Source organism: Etheostoma spectabile, chromosome 20, assembly GCF_008692095.1.
Source record: "Etheostoma spectabile isolate EspeVRDwgs_2016 chromosome 20, UIUC_Espe_1.0, whole genome shotgun sequence".
In the NCBI taxonomy this organism is placed as follows: Eukaryota; Metazoa; Chordata; class Actinopteri; order Perciformes; family Percidae; genus Etheostoma; species Etheostoma spectabile.
The window spans coordinates 24,531,725-24,546,979 of record NC_045752.1 but is presented as its reverse complement, the minus strand read 5'-3'; the positions used below and the strand labels follow the sequence as shown (position 1 = coordinate 24,546,979).

The 15,255-nt window shown below is 37.4% G+C and overlaps 3 protein-coding genes across 6 annotated transcripts in view; 1 reads left to right on the top strand and 2 right to left on the bottom strand.

Annotated features, from left to right (window-relative positions):
• Positions 1-4,409, bottom strand: part of adck1 (aarF domain containing kinase 1) — a 109,993-nt gene extending 105,584 nt beyond the window's left edge. The window contains exons 1-2 of one of the 4 annotated variants that reach the window (XM_032500146.1): positions 4,076-4,409; positions 3,973-4,041 (exon numbers count right to left, since the gene is read on the bottom strand). In XM_032500146.1, the coding sequence (XP_032356037.1) occupies positions 3,973-4,041; positions 4,076-4,121 (115 nt within the window). In that variant the 5' untranslated portion in view covers positions 4,122-4,409. The other 3 variants (XM_032500145.1, XM_032500148.1, XM_032500147.1) reach the window with 3 other exon arrangements.
• A 1,281-nt stretch (positions 4,410-5,690) lies between these two features.
• On the bottom strand, positions 5,691-9,554 carry slirp (SRA stem-loop interacting RNA binding protein). The gene is made up of 4 exons (XM_032500150.1): positions 9,399-9,554; positions 8,000-8,058; positions 7,382-7,489; positions 5,691-6,098 (listed from the first exon to the last, which is right to left on the bottom strand). Exons 1-4 carry the CDS (start codon positions 9,463-9,465, stop codon positions 6,030-6,032), a joined length of 303 nt encoding a protein of 100 aa, XP_032356041.1. The 5' UTR covers positions 9,466-9,554; the 3' UTR covers positions 5,691-6,029.
• Positions 9,555-11,547: 1,993 nt separating this feature from the next.
• Positions 11,548-15,255, top strand: part of alkbh1 (alkB homolog 1, histone H2A dioxygenase) — a 6,014-nt gene continuing 2,306 nt past the window's right edge. The window contains exons 1-4 of the mRNA XM_032500149.1: positions 11,548-11,718; positions 12,911-13,019; positions 13,765-13,927; positions 14,189-14,279. Coding sequence (XP_032356040.1) covers positions 11,581-11,718; positions 12,911-13,019; positions 13,765-13,927; positions 14,189-14,279 — 501 coding nt within the window. The 5' untranslated portion in view covers positions 11,548-11,580. The remainder of the gene's footprint in view (positions 11,719-12,910; positions 13,020-13,764; positions 13,928-14,188; positions 14,280-15,255) is intronic.

Here is a 15,255-nt window from a genome sequence, read left to right as displayed (position 1 = left end):
TTCTCAAACAGTTTACCTGGATAAATAAAGGTTAAATAAAAAATAAAAAAAATAATAACAGACAACTTCCATACCTACTGGGTGAAATACTGCAATGTACAAGCACAGCAGCTGCTGTCACAGGAAAAAGACGTCCAATGGAATAAAACCACCATGAAGACTGCCAATCATCTGTGGATTCAATTCAATTGTATGTATAGCATCAAATCAAGACAAGTTAGCTCAAGACACTTTACAGATAAAGTAGGTCTGATTCCTGCACTGACCACTTGCATTGTGCCCAACTCTGTACATAGAAACAGGACAGATATATAGTTTATCTGCAATATCCACACGTTGCTAATTATATCTTAAGTTGTCCTTGCTTGTCTGTACATCAGGACTGTGCTTTTCTGTTCCAGCTTCTGCCCTCTGGTGGGCGCTACAGAGCACTGTTCGCCAAAACCAACAGATTCAGGAACAGTTTCTACCCACAAGCCATCTCTCTGATGAACAGCTGACTTCTGACCCACAGTGTCAGGTTCAGTTCTGGTCAATAACACTGTAACACTGTCTATACAGCACCGTATTATTCCACTTATTAGTATTACTCATCCTTCCCACTCTCACACTCAATTATATATTATTATTTTATTCATCATTCTCATTTCCTATTTTTCACAATGTCATATGTTCATACTGGTCATATTGTAATATAATAACATAATACTATTTTATCCAGTAAGACCCCTGCACACGGCACATTTAAATAATTGTATTGATCTCTTCATTGCACTCAAGCCTCTTTATTGTTTCTGTTTAGAGTATGTATATATTAGTGTGTATATTTCTGTTTTGGTTGATATGTATGTGTTAGCACAGTGTGAGTAACAATGCACCAAAGACAAATTCCTCGTATGTGTCCTCATACCTGGCGAATAAAGCTGATTCTGATTCTGATTCTGATGTGTGCATGTTAAATGTTTACAAAAGTGAAAGTCCCCCCCCCCCCCACCAAAAAAAGAAATACCATCTCCAACAGAAAACACTGATCACAAACAGCCCCAAACAGCTTGATTGTAGTCCATCTTTTACTTCAGAGCCAAACGCTCATCACTTTGTAACAAGTTGCATGCCATGTCCATGCTTGTCTAGTAGCTAGCATGGAACGTCATATCATATCATATCATAGTCCACTTCTGACTGGCTAGTCTTCACCTAGCTACTGTGCATGTGCAACTCCCAACAAAGATGAAATAGAAGTGTGATGCCTCTCTCTGTAGCTAAAACAGAGAGCTCAACACACAGGGCGAAAAGAGGAGCTGCAGCTCATGGTCTCAAGTCTCTTGAAGCAATGAGCAGTACAGCAAAAATATGGTGCATTTTGAAAATTTAACCACATAAACATACTCTGGTACAACCTCTAAATACAATTTTGAACCTGAAAAAGGAGCATAATATGAGCACTTTAAGGGAAATTACCGGTGTTGTTTCACTGTTTAAGTTCAATAAATGCAACATCTTTCCAAAAGTCAATGAGGAACTGTAATTTCAATAATTGCGATTTTAGATAACCAAGCAGTCCTTCCCAATTTAAGAGAAACTTTATTTGTTTGTGTTTTTCTAATTTATATATTTGATTACAAAGCTGTAATGTTTTTACACTTTTTTTCTAGTGGATCTTTAGTTTTTTGTTTTGAGCATTTTTTTTATTGTTTTGAGGCTCTGGCCCATCAAGACCATCTCCTCAAGCCACAAAACGGAATATTCACACTCAGAGACCAGCTAACGTTAGAACAGCGGCCAGTGGTGAGGGAGGGAGCAGCTTCTCACAGGGCAGAGAGATACCAGATCTCTTCAAGAGACTTGAGACTATGAGCTGTAAATAGTTTAAGGGTGTTGGAGCTAAATCATGCAGCATCTTATAAGGTAAACAAACACTGGTCATAAACAAAACAAAATTTAAAGCTCAAAAATGTCTGCTGTCTAGCTGTAATTTTGGCCACTGCATCCGGCCTCTGTGCTGGGGGTATTGGGCAATACTTGAATCGTCTCAAGCTGTCAACAGCGTTCTGTGTGCTAGTGATTTTGCAAGTTCATTCTTCCAAGAACAACTGACGAGAATGCCGCCGCCCCACCACCCAAGAACACAAGTCCCTTCTTTGCATTCTTGGGATTGAAACACCCATAGTATAAGTGTGCTTCACAGGAGTGGAACAAGCTTCAGTAGCATCCACCTAGCTCTAGGGTTAATGTTTATGGCAAGTGGATTGTCCCATTCAAAGGATACAACGGAGAAGGAGCAGGAGCGGGCAACCCTCCCCATCGCCGCCAAACTGTATGGATTGATTTAAATAAGGGTTGTAGACGAGAGTCCAGCGGCGACTAGGCGGCAAGTGCTGTTAAGAGACATTTTCCAACAGCAACGGCGTACTGTATGTTAGAATTCCCATACAAATTTATGCCTACTAAAGACATCTACCAGAAAAATGCAACATACAGTTCTCATGTCAGATTAAAAGCCAAGGAATAAAAATGTGTGTTAAGTCGCAATTTAAAAAGTGGAAGGCTGGGCGCCAGTATGACATATAGAGGCAATTAATTCCATAGTCTCTGGGCTGCGACTGAGAAAGCCCGATCCCCAGACTTAACATAAGGTTGCAAAATGCCTAGGTCTATTTGTAATAATAAATCATGCATATAAAAACGTATGAAAATGATGAATGAACACTTGGAATGTTTGTTCAGAATGTCTCTATGGCAATTAGAAACAAATGCTGCAAGCATTAGCATTAGCTACCCTAGCTCAGCCATCCGAACAACAATCCTAAATAAAATAGCAAACAACAACAATCATCCACTGTCTTACGCCTTAGGACCTTAACAAAAGGTATGGTCACAAGATATATGATCAAAATCATACAAATAACAGTTTAGCTGGGGAGCTTGCTAGCCTTAGTGACAGTTGCCACACAGTGAGATACAGGTGGTGCCTTTGACTCAAATCAGATTTTTTTTAATTATTATTATTATTAATAATATTACAATTATTATTAGGGGTATATGCAAAAAATACTTTATAAATAAAGAACTTATATTTAGATCTTTATCAGAAACTACTTTATTGCCCAAGTGCAAACACAAGGGATTTTGAATCCAGCTTTGTATTGTATATAATAAAGTGTGCACAAGCATATGCATATACATCCATAGCCTACATAAATGTACATGTAAACAGATCTATGAAGCTTATAAAAAGTAAGGCAATTAGTGCAAATAATCCAGTAGATGGCACCAAATATTCAATCAATGTTAGAGTTGCAATGCATTCTTCCAACAGTGCAGGTCACCTGAGCTAATGATGTAGCTACTAAAATTTAATGTACGTATATTTTTCTATATAGTCAGTAGCCTACTTTTAGAGCAACTTTTATAATGAATTAAGGGCCTGGAACATATATGTTTAATGGATTAAAAGACATTTAACCTAGCTATAACTTAAGTCTACTGTATATTGAGAAACATAAATTCATTAACTTATACGTTTTTTAAATTTTTTTGGGGGGTAAGGGTGGAAGTCTAGGTGTGGCGGTGTACTGATCAACTACAATGTACACTGGTGACGGTGTAGTCTATCCACACGTTAGAGTCACACGACCTTCGGTAGGTTATCCGTGGCACAACCCTTCTTTAACTGTGTATGGGCACAACCCACTCGCCATAAACCCACTCGCCATCTCATTTTAACGTTAGCTAGAGTTTGAAGGCGTCTCACGTTAAAGCTAATTGGTAAAAGAGCACGTTAAGGGATAGTACCGGTTGCTACATAACGTTACAGACCACTTGTCTAACGTTACTTGTGTTATGCACAGACTAGCTGCGTTTTTGTGACGAGCGTTTTGTGTGATACCGACAAAACTAACGATATACCAAACAGTCAGACTGCCACTGACAACTGTCAAAAAGAACACTTTGTGTTATACAATCAGCTACCTTCAGGGTCCACGCGCGTTGTCCTGTTCTGTTTCTCTTCGCTGGTGTTCGACGTCAGAGCGAAGCATTCTGGTTAACGTAGTTTAAAGAGATGAAGGCCCACCTGTATGTCCCCCATCAATGCAGTCCGGTGAATGCGTTAATGTCATAATGTAACGTAATGTTGTAATTGATTTTCGTTTTTTGTGATAATGTTATGATTTAAAACTACACTTCGATCCAATAATATCCTCCTGTAGGCGAATTCGCGTTTCCTGGGATAGCGAAGGCAAGTCCCGCCCTATTTTGCCTTACTCTTGCTCTCATTAGCTTACCCTGGTATTCTTAGCCTAATGTTGACCAATCTCGCTCCTCGTGCCTAAACCTAACCAATCTAATCAAAGAAGGAAACGAGTACTAAGCCATTCAGAGGCACAGTAGTGCGGGTCCTGTCTTCACCTTCCTCAGTTCTGTTTAATATGTCCATGGCAATCCTAGGAAACGTGTGTTTTTTGCGGCTACTCTGTGGGGTCGCTTTAATATGAAACATCTATGGGTGGCATCTGTCGCAAAGAATAATATACCAAGGCATTTTAGTTTAGCTGAATTTAACAGGAAAAAGTCACACAACTGTGGGTATATGGCACAAGAAGCTAATGTGTCTACTTTTGCTGTAAACCTGTAAATCTAGATATACTATACCAGTAGGCCATTACATGTTTCAACTATTCAGGCATTGTCGGCACAGTGCAGTAATATGTAATGTAATTTTTGGACAGGGACAGTGCACGATTAAACATTAACCCTGTATAAAAAAAACAAGAGATGTATTGTACGTTGTTTCAGCAGCTATTTTCTGCCAGTAGTCCCTGTCAACAAGATTAGAAAGTGAACTATACTTGTATTCAAAGCCACGTATTGTTGTGGACACAAACACACACACACACACACATTTTTGTCATGTTTTTTCTCAATAAGCTCACAAAAGGCATTTATTTCAAAAGAAAAAGTCTCAACCTTTTAAATACAGGTGATAAGAAATTAAGACATCACTGTGGAATACAACTCAGACGCACACACACCAATCTTCTGCTTGTAGTGCCTATGAAATATGACGTTTTGTTACAAATATGACTACCCAGCAGTTTATACAGTGGAGATGAAACAATCCTTTAATTGGTAAATTGATTGACAAAATGTTTAATAAACATTTTAGTAATTGTTCTTTTTCATGCAAAATTGCCAAAAATTTCATGGATTTGCTGCTTTTGGTTGGAAAAAACAAAGCATTGTGAAGGTGTCACTTTGTGATGTAATGTAATTTCTAACTGTTTTCATGATTCAATTGATTAATTTAAAAAAAAAAATCAACAGACTAACCCTAATAAAAAATGAATTAATATTTGCAGTCCTTCAGAGAATTTTTCATAATAAGCTCCACCTCAAACACCTACAGGACTAAAATGCTGTTTACACATTCATTCATAATAATGTAATAGTAATCAGTAAACAGCAACACCTTTCTGCATGCCTACTTTGCCTACTATAAGACTGTAAATGCCAAAGCTTTACCAGTAAGAGATTCTTTTTTTACAGTGTGGTATAAGTACTTTAAATTAAGGATGTGAATACTTCCAACACTGCAGAATTTTATTATCTTCTGGTGTCCAAGCATTTAACTTACAAAATGAAATACTATATTACAAGGAAACAGTTTAACTAATAACGTAAGACACAACGGATTTAATCTTTTTATTGCCAAACAACAGATGTGTGACAGGATGGTTAAAGTAAAACTCTTATCACTGACAAAAAAACAAACATTACTTTTATACAATGCATTGGCAATAATAGTGAGGTCCAAATTAAAGGTGTATTAAGGATGAACACCTGGGTTATACTTCAGCATAGAAATATATACACCAACACTGGTAGACTGTTCTAAGTTTTCATTATGTCACAAACAGAATTGAAAAGGTTTAAATATAAAACAGCAATCACAAATAGTCTTAGTGAATTGGGGCCAGAATAAACTAGCCCACGTTAGCGTGTCTCATCCACGCAGGAGTATCAGAGTTTCAGTCATATTCACTGTCTTTGTTTGACCTCTGCCCTGCAAATGGACGTCTGTTCCTCTGAACCTGGAGCTGAAAACAAACGACAGGTGGAATCATTAGGATACGATGCATACACAGTCAATATTTGTAGGTCATACTAAAAAACGTTATCATGTTAAGTATGATTTCTAAAAACATACGTATTACCATATTATGATTCAATTGGCTAATATACGTGTATGTTAACATTTTCTTCATTTTTACTGCTGATCATTATAAAAACCAGTGCCAATGACCACCTTTTCTTTTATTATGATGGCATTGGGGCTGGTAGCTGGATAGGTGCTAGTTCACCGCCTGAGCACTGTCGAGATGCCCCTTAGCAAGGCACCCAAACCCTAACTGCTTGGAGCAAAGATTATGTGGCAGCCCCATCACTCTGGCATCTCTCCAAGATGAATTAATAAAGTACTTTTTTTTTACTTTTTTGTTTTACAATGAAAAGAATATTTTAATGTTTTCAAGTTAAATGGTTACACAGTAAAATAAATACAACACTTGAAAGGGCGAAAGTAGATATGAATACAAAATAGATACAACAAATATATTTAACAGAAAGGCCATACTATACAATTTATTGCAAAAGCTTTGTTCCATCATAAACTACCAAAGTTTTACTCCTGACCTGCAAGTCAGAGGTCAGACATGAAACTGACATGGCAAAGACATATTTGGGCTGCGGTCGAATAGTCAATTTTGCTTGGGAAGGTTTCTAGTGGAGTGAATTGACCCGTGAGTACCTGTAGGTGAGTGGCAGCCATAATAAGAGCTGTTCAAATTGTCCAAGTGATAAAGAAAGGTGCTTCAATGCTTCCTTTAGCAGAGAATACATGGGACCATCATTTAAAAAAATAAAAAAACAGGGGGAAAATGCCCTCCCACACATCCTTGCAACAGCAAAAATTTAAGCGACGCATCACCGTTTTGCCGTTCATATTCAGATTAGTGCACAGTAGCGCCGGCAGTCATAATCTTGTACGCATAGTACGTATTTTCTGTGAGACATTTCAACCAATTTAAAAATAATGATGATATTGTACTTTATGGCGGTTCTCTTCCTCATTTCTTTTGAATTCTCCTTCACATCTTTTTTTGACGTCATGACATTTACCATCAGGGTTAAGGAAATGTAAAGGACTGAGAAGGTACGTTTTTTACTTTTCAACAGCAGCCTAAGGGTCTGACCAGTAAATGATTTGTTGGTTATGGTTTGATGGTGTTATGTGAAACTACAGCAATCTAAGCTTCTGTTGTGTTGTGACGCCAATACCCACAAGACCTTGCTTGGTGGTGGAGATCACCTTATGTTTTACCTTTGCTCCCTCCAGCATGTGTGGGTCTTTCTGAAGTGCATTGTTCAGTCCTTCCTCTGTTGAGAATCCGACCCAGCAGAAGCCTCTGTGGAAGCCTGTTTCTTTATCCTGGTGCAACACACAGCACACAGTCAGACACAAGCAATTCTGGAACATTTTGCAGGTTTGGCGAGAATAAATGAAAGATGTTGATCATTGGGATGGATAACTCTAGACATTTTAAATCTCTGCATGTTGATTATGTTACACCATACTGAAAAACAGAAACCAATGGCTAGCTGGAAGAAAAAAAAATCTAAAACACCATGGTATGAGTAGAAATGAATGGACAGGAAAAGTATCATCAGTGACCACAAGTGTTCTTATTAGTCATTAGATTACATGCATCCCAAATGTCATTGCACACACCGAATATAAGTACAACAAAAGAAAACAATTTTCCATCAACTCAGTGCAATGCAACTGAATTAATGTGGAGCATGAACAATAAAAGAATAGGGCAGTAGTATAGTAAGAAGGGGTGTAGGCTGTGATATGAACAAAAAACTGATATGAACAGAACCACTAAATAGTTGCCTGTATGTGTACATGAGTCATTCTAATGCTGTGACAACTTACAAATGGAAGAAGACACTTCTTCACTGGGCCAAACTGTCCAAAGTACTCCCTCATCTCCCCTGAAAAAAAGAAACGGGTACATTTCACATTTCAAGCACAAATCTTGAGTTTCACTTCAGCCAGCAGAGGCGAAACAAGCTATAATGTAAGTTAATAGGGCAATCGTATTGCAGCTTGTATTTACCTACACAAAAATACTTATTTGCCACTGACAGGCTCAGATTAATATTGTGTCTGACAACATTATGAAAGTATTTCTAAGGAGTTCGACCTTTCTGTTAGAGAGTAAGGTCCTTTTCTTTTAAAACATAAAAACATCCACGAAATTGCGTTCCTTAAACCCACCAGACTCCATGTAAATAAACAGAAATGTTAGCATCGTAAAATACACTTCATTCAAAGTCGACAGAAACAAACTAAAACTATGAAAAGCAATATTGGGTCATCTTTTCACATATCCAACCATCACAACTCTAGTTTTGGTTGAAATAAAAACATTGTTTACCGATTTAGGTTTGATAATATGTTGACCTGTTAGATAGATAGATAGATAGATAGATAGATAGATAGATAGATAGATAGATAGATAGATAGATAGATAGATAGATAGATGTTTATTGATCCCAAGAAAAATGGGAAATTCCTGTGTTACAGCAGCAAAAACAGTCACAAAGCACAAAATATAAATATGAATGAAATACTAGGAAAAATATACATACATACAATATAAATGGAATAATAATACGAATAAAGTAAAAATAAATATTTGAATATGTACAGGATGGGGGAACAAAAATGTGCAAATGCTTAAATAATATGCTAAAATGTAAATGTAAATAAACCAAATGTCCAGGTTGCATTAGTGCAGTAGTGTGGTGTCCAAAAGTCTCATCTACCACCCAGAGATGACATGTTGTCATCTGTTAGGCAACTGCGTTCAAGCTTAATACTGGATTAACCTTAAAGACTTGTTCCTGTGAGTCACTTGCACACAAAACACAGGAAAATCTCTCTCGAAAGGTTTCAACAAAACCAGCCTTATAACGTTACAACATTATATGACATTATAACCTTCATCAAGGTGGGATTTATTGCAGTACTGCTAGACTCTTGGCAACTGAACTGAGTGTATGTTCCTTAGTGTTTAAGATTCATATTTACAAAAAACAAAAAGTGTCTCTCTATGATTTTAGAAAGGCTTTGGTAAGTTGATGTTGTTTTTCTTTACATCTTTCGCTCTCCTCACATGCGGACCCTGTTTGTAACGTTAGCTAACCGAGGGGACAGCATGACCGTGATGGCCAGGCTGCATGCAGTAACGTTACGTATGTACAAATACAGACACATATCTAGCTGCCCCTAAATATAAATTGTAATTTGAACCATTTGATAGACTTACTGCTGGCTATAGTCCATGGTATTTTAGAGACGAAGACCTCGAAAACTTTCTTTGAGGGGGCCGCCATGTTTTGCCGCTGCGCCACGTCTTCTTCTGCGTATTTACGGTTTTACGGCAGTTGGCATCCTGCTCGTTGCATTACTGCCTCCTACTGGCAACTACTCGTTATCTGGTTTTGTCGTTTAGAAGTAGACCAGTGCCCTTCAACAATGCAAATAAATATTTCCGTACAGTTCTGGAAAACCCACTTTAAAGAACATCTTTAAACCTGAGTTCCACTGATCTCAACTTACGTAGTCCTGCAAACAGGACCCTCTTTGCATGACATCTGGACATGCTTTACTGTCTCCATGTCCTCACACAATCTGCAATGTCCAGTAGGATGTTTCCCCATCATAATATAAATAAAAAAAATAAAAGACATTTTTCTCAAAACAAGGTTTTTGCCCCATGAACTTTTGGCATCTATATGAGCATATACAATCACTTAGTCATGTGGTAGCTGGTTTTAAATCTGCCATTAGTGGTTACAATGTTATGGCTCGTTCTCCAGTTGTTAATGGAGAAATTGCGTTGTATTTTTACTTCCAGAACCTGCTTTGGGCGGGACTGTTGAGTTGTATTGGACTAGCCTATATAATAAAATATATATGAGTGTGCAAAACTGTTTTTTATTTCTGCCACTTATATTCACACTTAACTTATGTTTGTACTGTATTGACACTGCACACCAATAGAATTTGTACAATCCATTTGATCTTTTTCTTAATATCACTTACTTACTTCTACTTAACGTTTTCATTAATTTCTTAACTGTAGCTATGTTATTTTTGTTACTTTATACACTCATTGAATTTGACTGTGAGCAACTGCAACTAAATCCTTTCCCTGAGGGGATCCATAGTATTCTGATTCGGATTTTTAATACAGTAGATGGCAGCAATACGCCATTGCAGCGTCTAGTCTAATAATAATAACAAGAAGAAGATTAGCCACACAATCTGGGAATAAAGATCTGAAATGTAGTCCTTGTCTGGTTCTTAGTGCCAGTTCCTGATGGATTCTACCATCGCCTGAGGTTAACAGTGAACTATTGGAAGGAAAGAGTGAATATCCAAATGTACCAAGTTGCTGCATATAGCCAGGGATGTATAAAAAACATAATTCTCTGGATATGTTAAAATATATACAGATGGATCAAAAGATCCACAAAATGGGGATTGTGGTATTGGGATATATATTCCAGAATTTGATAAAAGTGATGGCTATAGGTTGAACAATTTTCTATCTGTGTACTCTGTTGAGATGGCTGGACTAATAACAGCTCTTAGATAGGATGGGTTGAAGAAGTTAAACCATCGAGAGCTGTAATCTGTATAGATTCCATGGCAGCTACAGGCCACTCATCAAGGGAAGATTTGATTATTGAAATTAAACATTTACTATTACATCTCAGAAACCTTGGTCTCATCTTTCAGTTTTTTTGGGGTTTCAGCTCATATAGATATTAAAGGGCATGAAGAGGCTGATAAAATTGTAAAAAAAAATGCTGAAAAAAACGTGTATTGTATGCATCACTGGGAAAGGGTGAAGCCAAATCCATAATTGAATCTAAAAGTCTACAAAGATGGCAAACTGAATGGGAGGCAGAGTTTAATGCTAGGAACTACCGTAAAATACAGAAGGATGTGACTGGTAAAAGGGTTACTTCACCGAGTTTAAACCGAAGGAAAGAAGTGGTCTATACCAGACCATAGGTCAAACAGGATTAAATTCTACCTTGCAAATAGTAGGGAATGGTAATGGTTTATGCATAAATTGCCAAGACAGAGAAGATGTAAAACATGTACTTTTTGTGTGTGAGAACTACAGTATATTGACAGTAGAATGCACTGGCAGGAAATGGAAGGAGACAACTCATATAATGTCCAATATATAATACATGTGATACTTAAAGAAAAGGGCATGACAAGGGACAGACTACGAGCTTCATTTGTTTTGTTTTTTAATAATAATGGTTTAATGAAAAGAATATTTTTACTTATTTATTTTTTGTTTGTTTTGACTTAGCTTCTATGAAGTTCATGGTATTACACGCCCCTGTACAGTTGGTGGCGGTATGTTACAAAAGTAGTACTCTGACAAGACGAATAAGAAGACGAAGAAGCAGGCAAATTACGTCATGGCCAAGATGGCAGCCTCCCTGGTAGAGAGTGGAGAAGATGCATTTAGAAAAATATTCAAATTTTATAAGAGAAGAAACCCACCTCCAGATTTCAGCGCTGTCATTGATTTCTCCAAAGGTTTACCGAGTGACAAAGTAAGGGCAATACCATACCAGGTCAATAGAAATGGCAGCTTTAGAAACCTGACACAACCTGGCACCAAATTAGTTTTATTGTGTGTGTGTGTGTGTGTGTGTGTGTGTGTGTGTGTGTGTGTGTGTGTGTGTGTGTGTGTGTGTGTTTCCCACCGCAAATTACGTTGCCATTTTTGCCAAAACATACCTCGTGTAAAAATATTAGTCAGCATATCTGTGATTCTGTGTGTATCTGTGTGAATGCGCCGCACGAAACAGACGTGTTCGTAAAGTACAGAAGTAACGTTGTTATCAGCAAAATTACCATTGTGACACACACACACACACACACTCACACACACACACACACACACACACACCCACACACACACACACCAGCGCAAAAGTATAAACATCCGGCCAGTTACGTTATTTGCACTATAAAGAGTGTATAGATTTGTTATTCATTTTAGCTATAGTGCTTAACAAGCATTATTTAATTTTGCCCAGTTGTGATCTGTTAAATATAAAAAGTTCCAAAATATCTATGTTGTTATTTGTATCGATCCACTAGACATAGTATCATTTGATTGGAGGCTAGTCTCACTTTGTCCCACAGCAACATTACAATAGTTTAGATGTGTGTACATTGTTTCTGTTAACAATGTATCATATTAAGTGTTCATTTCATTATAATATTCAGATTTATCATAAATAATTGAACATGCACATGTATTTTAAGTTCCATTAAAGAGGGGTGGAGGTGGGGTCACATATGCGCATTTAAAAATTTACTTGAAAGCAACACATTAGTTACTTTCTGAAGTAACTAGTTTCTTTTATAATTTGTAATTGAGTATCTAATTTAGTTATTTTTTGGAAGAAGTAACTGTAACTAGTTATCTTTTAAAAGTAACTTGCCCAACACTGGTCATGACAACATCTTGGTGGATATCTGTAAATTCCCTGGTAATAATCTTCAGTGTTTCCACATGTCTCCTTTAGCCTATGAGATAGGAAAGGAGGCACTTTATAATCATTTAGGAATAGACAACAGCAAAGTTAAGATAGCACCACTGAACTTTGTATTTTACCCTCATAGATATTAATAGCAGTGGAAAAGATATGTGATACACCTTCTAATACATCAGGTGTGTGTGTGTGTGTGTGTGTGTCTGTGTGTCTGTGTGTGTCTGTGTGTGTTTTTTCATAGATAGTTCCGGCTATACTGGACCCTTCTGCGGTGAGTGATGTGGAGGCTGCCAGGGTTGGATTACAGTCGGTCAGAGACTGGAGAGCCTTCAGCCTGCAGGGCTACCCAGGTAAACACAGAAAAAAAGGAGAGACAGACCATTGTTTACCTTAAATTGGATTCAAATACCAGGGGCCTGTTTCAGGAAGGAGGTTTAACAAATTCTGAGTCTAACCTTGAACTCTGAGTTTACCCTGAGATGGAACTATTCATGCGCACATAGGCCTACAGCGAGTTTGAATAAACAGTATATTTGGTTAAAAAAGCAACACGGTTTCAGCAAAATAGCGAGGTTTGACCCCCAAAAAAAATGCTGTACTTAGTAGGAGAGAAAACTAATATGGATAAAAAAAATTAGGGCTAGGTATTGCCACTAATTCTAGATTTGATTCTGATTCACAAGGTCAATTCGATTCAATGTTGATTTGGAATATTTCAGTTGTAAAACCAATTTTGCTTGGTGATGCAAGGAATTCTATAAATGTACAAGTTCCGCTGTAACCTGGGGATTATTACAAGTCAATATCAATGTTGCATTAAGAATTGACACCAAAGCAGTTACATGAATGCCAGCCTGCAATAATAGTGCACTTTTATATTTTTGAAATAAAGGTGCAATTACTTTTTTCTCCATGTCTGTTCAGCTCTCTGACAGACTCTTTTTGCCATTTTTGCTTTTTCACTGCTTCTCCAAAGAACTTTTGGTGGTCCACAGTGTTGACAAGGACAAATGATGAATGATGAGACATACAGTATGTGACATTGTGAGACGGTTGGGTAGTGTATATTTTAAAAATTCATTGATTGTTGTTCAGGGTTCATCTTCATCTCCAACCCCTTCCTGCTGGGCTCACAACCTTTCTGGGTCAGACAGTGTCTGAAGACCTACTCTCAGAAGCCCAATGTCTGCAACTTGGATATGCACATGTCTCCCTCTGACACCCAGGACATCTGGCAAAAGAGTGTTCATAGCCTCAGGTGAGAAAATTGTTGTTGTTTTGTCAGGAGAGAGATAATGTTATATTGAATGATCCTTGACGCTTTGGCATTAATGTTCACTTGACATACTGTACATGCCAATAAAGCAAATGTAATAAAGAGAGAGAGAATATGACTAATAATAATTATAGCAGTGGGTATAATAGAATGATGTGAACGGCAGCAGTACAAACGGCAGTAATGATAATAGAAATACGACTTATAACAATGTAAGTGTGCTATGGTTTTTTCCTGCCATAGTTCTCCTCACTCTGGAAAGAGAAAAACAAAGACTCTACTTGACAGGCTGCGCTGGGTCACTCTGGGATATCATTACAACTGGGATACCAAGGTAAGCAACGCATCCTGCTTTGTTAGAGGATCCTTAGCTAGGATTCAATTGATAAAGGTAGAGCTGTAAATGCAAAAATGAATAACAATGTATTTATCGTAAATATACATTTTATCAGTATATTTACATTACCTTTTATCACACCGCGAAACATTTCTCCACAGGAAAAAAAAAGCCGTGAGTATTATTTCCTGTTGCTGTATTCGATGGTTGAAGTGACTGCAGAGACAGAGACATTTGCGAGATGGATATTATTTTCAGGAGTTATGACGCTGCGTTAAAGCGATTTGTCCCGTCTCTGTTTCCGTGGTCAGAGCCAGAACCAGAGGCGGAACGGACAACATCTGTGTCCCAACAGGTGACTGTACGTCAGCGCGGACAGCAGTGTGTCCGAGCTGCTGACAAATAGAAACATGTCGGGAATTAATGTTTAGCTTGCCACAGGTAAATAAATAAAAGTACTTCCTGTAAAGGTTTGCAGTTAAACTAAATTTCTGTTAAACAAATAAGGTTGTGTACCTTTTTACATCTCAGCTGTAAATCAAGTACTGTAAATAATGTGAGTTTTAATATAATTGACCATTTCCTTTAGACTACATTTAGTTTAAAACTAAACAACATGAATTTCTTATTCAAGTGCTTTAAACAAACAATGCTGAACTTTAATACAACTGTAAAGTTTTTTTTATTTGAGTATTTTCATTTTTTCCTACTTACCTATTTTACATATTACTTTCATATACAGTACATTTTACAAAATATTATGAATAATCTATGATGTATAAAGAGGAGACTTTATTGAAGGTGTTTAAATTCACACGCTAGCTGCCAAGTCAAACTTTGGTCACCTTGTTTTGGTGAAAGTAACTCAAAAGTAATACATTACAATTCACACTGCGATGGCGCAGCATCGGGGGTAAGTCGGGGTTCAGTGTCTTGCCCAAGGACACTTCGACATGGGACTGCAGGGCCAGGG